At 35.8% G+C, this 7,500-nt stretch overlaps 1 protein-coding gene across 1 annotated transcript in view; it reads left to right on the top strand.

Annotated features, from left to right (window-relative positions):
- LOC137618467 (kielin/chordin-like protein) overlaps positions 1–7,500 on the top strand; it is a 147,135-nt gene that overhangs the window by 62,520 nt on the left and 77,115 nt on the right. Inside the window, exon 2 of the mRNA XM_068348629.1 lies at positions 4,325–4,375. Within this exon, the coding sequence (XP_068204730.1) occupies positions 4,325–4,375 (51 nt within the window). The remainder of the gene's footprint in view (positions 1–4,324; positions 4,376–7,500) is intronic.

Genomic DNA, 7,500 nt, shown 5'->3' on the forward strand with positions numbered 1-7,500 from the left:
ATAAAGTTTACACTATTCCCTCATATTTAAGAGTTTGTTTATATTATAAACAAACATTTCCAACTGGAAAAATTAGTACACAATAGTATTAATATCGTATTGCTGCAAAGAACAACCGGGAAACCTAATAAAATTCTATATCCATATACAAAGGAAACCACTACCTTAGGTACTGGTATAAAAAAATGTTGGGAAAAAAGGCTAATACTGTACCGAGATATATATATATATATGTATTTTTCTCTGGTAAGGGCACGTCTATTGAAGATCAGAGAGAGAGAGAGAGAGAGAGAGAGAGAGAGAGAGAGAGAATATACTCCTGAGGTTTTTATTCCCACGCTTCCGACTGCACCAAACCTCAACCCGCTGCTGTTTACCATCTCATCTGGCTGAGAACATTCTCTCTCTCTCTCTCTCTCTCTCTCTCTCTCTCTCTCTCTCTCTTTCTCTCTCTCTCGACCGATCGATCGATCGATCATGTGTGGTTTTGTGAGCGAATATACACACAATTTCTATCTTATAATATTGTTATTCGCAGCATGACAATCTAATATCAAAACCTTCCATACTCTCTCTTTTAATCATATTTAGAATGCACAAATGACATTTTCTCTCTCTCTCTCTCTCTCTCTCTCTCTCTCTCTCTCTCTCTCTCTCTCTCTCTCTCTCTCTCTCTCTCTCAGAGATATCACCACAGCCCTTAACATCAACAAATTCTTCATTAATGACATCCATCCACCAAATAATAGTATGAAAAGAGATTAAGAACTAATATAAAAAGGCCCTTTATCAAAGGCAGTTCTAGCTAAATATATCACTCCTTTGTCTTCTTTGTCAAGGTTCAATCTTTCTATAGACATCACCACACCGCTATGCAGCTTCCACTCACCACGTTACGTTGAAAGACAGTTATTCAGTTACGTTACAAAGGTTTCATTGTTACAGCACAATTGGTATTCGCAGCCAGACATGTATTTATCCCCAGGTAGTGGGCACAAAGTTGGGCCCAGACCCTGGCCTAATCCCTTACCTTTTGTTACCCAGACAGGAGCAAGTGTGTGTGTGTGTGTGTGTGCGTGTGTGTGTGTGTGTGTGTCATTCCCACGTTCAGAGGCATATACAAGTTATAATGTTCAAAAGCAGGATTAAAAATGGAATGCCAATGGAAGAAAGCAGAAGCACTTTCACCCATCAACTAATTCACATCCAACTACACTCCTTTCTCACAACTAACCACACCCTCATCGACAACAACAACAACAACAACAACCACAACAACAAAAACAGCAGCAGCAAATGCAGCAGTTTCCAGTCCACTATAGGACAAAGGCCTCAGACATGTCCATATTCATGTCTAGTGTTTGGCCACTTTTCATCACCAAGCTGTCCACTGCGGATTGGTGACGGTGGGAGACTTCAGTCTGATCTCTCACAGCAAACCAACCTAGTATATGTGGCGCTGATCATGGCGGTAAACAAAGCCTTTCATCACGTTAAGGTATTCCCACTCAAAGAGGGATCCTCATCTAACCTCATCAAATACAGCTAACCAGTATCCACACACACACCGCAAGCATACACACACACACAAACACCACACATCACGTATCACCATTAATCCTAACCCAACCATTAAGGCAAGCTATCGCGATCAAGTTACTAAAACTACCATTTGAGATTCAAATAAAAATCCTAACCATTTCAATGAAATCTAACAAATTCATTTATAAAAACTGATGGGAGGGAAAAAAGTGTCTTGATAAATAACGCGTCAAGCACGGCGATAATAAATGAGGGTTGGTTCCCAGAGGAAAAATAAATGAATTAAACTTGGGAAGAAAAATAACCACTTCAATTAAACTCTGAAAAATAAAAACCGCTCCCTTTCAGATGAGTACTGTTGAAAAGGATATCAAATCATACAAGTGAGGGGACAGAATCCCCGAGCTGAGGATAAACATAATATTGTTTAGGTAATGTTATTATTATTATTATTATTATTATTATTATTATTATTATTATTATTATTATTATTATTGTTGTTGTTGTTGTTGTTGTTGTTATAGTTACTGCTATTCTTTGTTGTTTTTATCATCTGCATGGCATCAGAATATTTTATTCGTCAACAACAGCTACAACAACAAAACGAATAAAAATAATAATAATAATAATAATAATAATAATAATAAACATTACAGTACTACCTACAAATACATCTTCCATATCAAGAATATCCCAGTAGGCCTACTTAATATGTTCATTAGCTTCTATCAAACAGAAATGTTATATATCACACTAATTAGCACCACCTTCTCACAAACCTTGTATTTCATAATGAATAGTTGCGCTAATTCATAATTCATATGCATAATATAATGCTGTAACTGATGGAATTAGTTCATTCCCTTACCACTAACTCGCAAAGACAGGACACAAACGCTCGCTCGCTCGCTCTCTCTCTCTCTCTCTCTCTCTCTCTCTCTCTCTCTCTCTGACTTTACAAGAAACCTTTAATGTTTTTTATAGCTAATGTTATTTTTGTTTATTACTATTATTATCATTACCATTACTCAAAAGAAGTATATATTGTCATAAACATGAAAATTGCGTCCTTCTCTGATATATTTTCCAAAGAATTCAATCGCACGAGAGAGAGAGAGAGAGAGAGAGAGAGAGAGAGAGAGAGAGAGAGTGGAAAAAAATATAGGAATAACAAATACATATGCATTATCTACCAAAACAATGAGAGAAGCAGTACCCGCTTAGTCCCCAATAAAAATTTCCATAGGAATTCTGACCTCTGGAAATCCACTGCGTCCTCTACGAATCCAGACGTCCTCAATCCCTCTGATCTAATGGACAAGCCCTAGCAGCGCATTAGAACAAATCGTGCGGTAACAACACCTGGTGTTCTTACTTTAATAATTTTAAATGCCGTACTGCCATTGCCAGATTTTTCTCCTTTTAATTTTCTTCTTACCAAATTCACCCTTTCTGATAAGGGATACCTTAACGTGATTTGGTAAAAAGTCAAGGTCAAGGTAACGAAAAGGTCAAAATGTCTTTTGGCTATATCGTGGTCAATTTTCACCTGATTTGCATGAAACTGGTGGCAAAATGTGTATAATTCATTTGCCTATCTTGAAATATGCAAGATATAGGCAAAGGTATGCGCTCTACAGAGTGCCCGTTCAAGCTATATCTGTAATAAGATGCCATTCTTGAGTGGGGATACCTTAATGTGGTGAAATGATTTGTGTACTAGTCAGGGACACCCATGTTGTTTTGCTGTGAGGGATCAGACAAAAGTCTCCCACCATCACCAATCCAAACATGTCAGCGTGGTGATGAAAACGAGCCAAACCCCAGACATGAATAAAGTCATGTCTGAGGCTTTTGTCCTGCAGTGGTCTAGAAACATCTGCTTTTTCTTGTTTCAAAAGTCACCCTGGAAATAAGAAATCACAGAGATTCTCTGCTTAGGTCCGGTTAACCGATCCATGTAACCTTTCCTCTTTCAAGAGGATAGCAGGTCGCACAGCCTTTGGATACGGCACCTAATTTTTCTTCCAAGGTCTTCTAATCTGACTGTTGTCAAGCAAGTACATCAGGTTACCCGTCGTCCTTCAAAAATCCACCGAGACAATATGGTACGCATTTCACAATTCTTTCATATTATCTTCATTTTCATTTCTTCTCTCAATTCCTTTTCATCACACAGCATTGTTTAGAGTATATTTTTTTTTGTGCAGGTATCTGTCTTTATTGATATTCATTGGCTTTATTTAGTTTTATATTTTGAATTAGATCGTACATTTTTACATGATTTTCGCCTTGGGTTTTACTCTGGAATTTTGGATCTATTGCCCAGTGTTGGGACTCAGGAGGTCATTCAGCAACCAGGTGAAACTTGGTGAAATCATTGCAGTTGCACAACGAAATAAATGTTCTAAGACCTTGGGAAGCAAGCTAAAGGAAAGATAAAGAAAGAATGCAGGGAAAGTATATGGCTACAAAGTAGGTGCAGGGATGCTGCAAAGGCCCTTAAGCAATGCCATCAGCACTGAGGGCACCTCCCCCCCCACAAGAGACCTTTATTCTTGAATTTTCCCTTAAAAGATGAATGTAACAACTGTCTTTCACAAAATACCCATTCACGTAAGACAGAGTAAGGTAATGAATATAACAGTGTATGTCTCCATGCTTTTCACACATGGCCCCCAACTCACCAAGAAAAGATCCCGTAAATTAAAAAAAATAAACTCAACAAAATATCTATGAATTTATTCCTCAAATTAATAACACACATTTTCATCTTTTTCAGAAGTCGCGGAGAACACCGAGCTGGAACAAGTAGACGCTTTTGAATTCACAAGTAAGTGGCGGAATTCGCTTTCGTTCACTGCACAATTGTTCCTTGTGTGTAACTCGCACACCCTCTCCACACCCTGTTAACATAACAAACATCTTTGAAGCTGCGCTAACAAGTAGAATGACTCTAACATAGCTACTGCTTTTCACAAGTTTTTTTTTATTCCAACCATTATAAAGTAGAATAAGAACTGATGCGTGTTTTTATATATATATATATATATATATATATATATTTCTACCTCATACTTGGGATCGAACCTTAGCCCCTTCTAATGAAAGGCCAGGTCGCGTCCTACCATGGCACCAGAAGCCATAAAGGAAGACTTCTTTTTTGGCTTCTGGTAACATGGTTGGAAGCGACCTGGCCTTTCATTAGAAAGGGCTAGGGTTCGACCCCAAGTATGAGTCAGAAATTTATTTCTATTTGAGCACGATATTTTGTTGATATTTATCCATATATATATATATATATATATATGCAGACATATTCAAAATTCTAACACAATTGAACAAATGTACATGTGTATATATATATATATATATATAAGAGCAAAACTTATGAAAAAACTAATTACATACATTTATTAACTCATTAAGAACATATATGAAGTAACTCATTGCCTGATATATATATATATATATATGTGTGTGTGTGTGTGTGTGTACACACACTGACAGGTAGGCAAATAATTATTATGCAGTAAATATATACATAATGTATGTAAATTTATTCAAGTAAAACGCAAAATAAATGATGGGGCATAATGAGCTAACTACCATTGACCACACGTACATTAAAATCAAACAAACTATATTGCTTGAACCATCAAGTAGAAAACTGGAAAGTAAGATGAAGGAATCTCAATAAATTAAATAATTTTTCTCATAAAGGAAGAAGGCAAAAGAAAGGAAAGAAATAAGAGGCTAATTAAATAAACTTGAAAAACACAACATTGTACGAAGAAAATCACCTTGGGGCAGAAAAAGACAAAGTAAGAAAGAAAAATGTTAATAACTTCCCTTCTGTCGCTGGAAAATTCATGCCAACATTCCATCTGGTATACCAGAGGCGGCTCCAGCAGCTAGCTAGGCCTTCAATTTGCCAAATTTTTATCACCGCTACCCTGACCTTCGTAGACCTACCAGACTTTCTTTTTCGCTTTCAGCTCCGAAGGTGAGAACAGATATCACACGTTCACTTTCATTTACAGAGGCTTTTTTAATTTTTTTTTACTTTCATTTCCATCTAAAATGCTTTTTCAATTTCTTTCATTTCGATAATCGGGTATTTTGCGAATGAATACTAAAGCCAATTAGTATAATTTAATAATTAAAATGATTCATATATATATATATATATATATATATATATATATATATTTGATATCTCAGCGAATGCGAGATATTTACTCTTTATGAAAAACTATACCGGTTACTTTGGAAAAATTATAAAATGAATAATTATCATTCAAATATTTTTGTCATTAGTATGTTTGTTGTTCTAGAACATACCCTCAAGACACTTAATCATGTATTTAAAAAGTAGCTCAAACTTCAATATCATGGTTCTATCAGTAACTGCCTATACATGCATACATGGAATATATGCCCATATTTCAAGCTTAAAAAAAAAAAAAAAAAAAAAAAAAAAAAAATGCTATTATTCTATGACTTATATTAGATTATGAGTCGGTTTTTTTTAAATCAATATAAAAATAAATATTTATGAGAGTTTCTGCACCTTTACATATTATTATATACAAAACATCCTGTTATTACACTTTAGAAAATACAAATATTATTAGTCTTCTATGTTATCTGGTTAAAAATTATACTGTTTTTGTATGAGGGATAAAATCACGATGGAAATTGCACCAGAAATTCCGAGCTAGTGCAGGAAATGTCAGAAAAAGGTATATGCTTCCACCAACTGAAAATATGTTTGAAAAGACGAAATGTTAAATAAAACCAGAAACTTGTCAACAAAATATATCTCTAAAAACTTAAATAATGAATTACAAAATAAGAAAAATCCTCTGGAATAAAAACAGCTTTAATAAATATAATTTAATGCATTAACGAAAGAACTGGAAAAAATATATAAAATATAATCAGAAAAAAAAAAGACACGAAATCCGAAATAGAGACGGGAGCGGCCCAAAACCTGAAACCAGCAAAGGAAAAATAAAATCATCGGAAACGAGAAATCGCAAAGTAAAGCAGAAAATGAGCAGACGAAAAATCCAATCTCTGTAGCACCAGGAAACTCAGGATTTACTCCTCAAGGCGCTTGCACACGCAAGGAACACAACCACTCCTGCAAGCAGTCCCATGCATGCCAACAGTTAAACCAAGGAAGAGGCACGGGAAAGCAGAAACAGTCAACAGTTAAACCAAGGGAGAGGCAAGGGAAAGCAGAAACAGTCAACAGTTAAACCAAGGAAGAGGCAAGGGAAAGCAGAAACAGTCTCTATTGTTGTACGATTAATAAAGCACTAGACAATATATTAATTGTAGAGTCACAGGTTTTAATGTTGGATTTTTTTATAGCTCTTAGATAATTCACTTAGCCACACAAGGAGTTACAAGGATTTTGAATGTCTCAAAGACTTTTTAGCCCATCCGCAAAGACTTCATTTGCCTTAGGTAGAGAAATTTTTTTTAAATATACTGAGTTTTTATGATCTTGTCTAACTCATTCTTAAATTCGTTTACCATGTTACTATTCACTACATCCGCTAGACGTCTGTATATATAATTTCTGCAAATATAAAGAGGCAAGGGAAAGCAGAAACAGGAAAGCAAGAAAGCAAACAGCCGTATTCAACCGGCAGGATGAAAGAATCACACGGAGCGAGTGCCTCCGTGCGATTTCCAGCCTCCGTCTGTGATTTCCTGCTGTCATTGCGAATTGCTGCCGGATCGAATCTTAAAGCTCTTTCGATAGCTCTATCAAACAGCTCAATCCCAAGATTGAATCGATGACGTTTCTCTTCTTCAATCCAATTTTCTTGATGAGAGAGAGAGAGAGAGAGAGAGAGAGAGAGAGAGAGAGAGAGAGAGCTGTACTTCATAGTTGGTCTTACTTCATTTCAGGTTTATAGAAAAGATACATGTAATGCAGTA

Source organism: Palaemon carinicauda, chromosome 24 (genome assembly GCF_036898095.1).
Source record: "Palaemon carinicauda isolate YSFRI2023 chromosome 24, ASM3689809v2, whole genome shotgun sequence".
In the NCBI taxonomy this organism is placed as follows: Eukaryota; Metazoa; Arthropoda; class Malacostraca; order Decapoda; family Palaemonidae; genus Palaemon; species Palaemon carinicauda.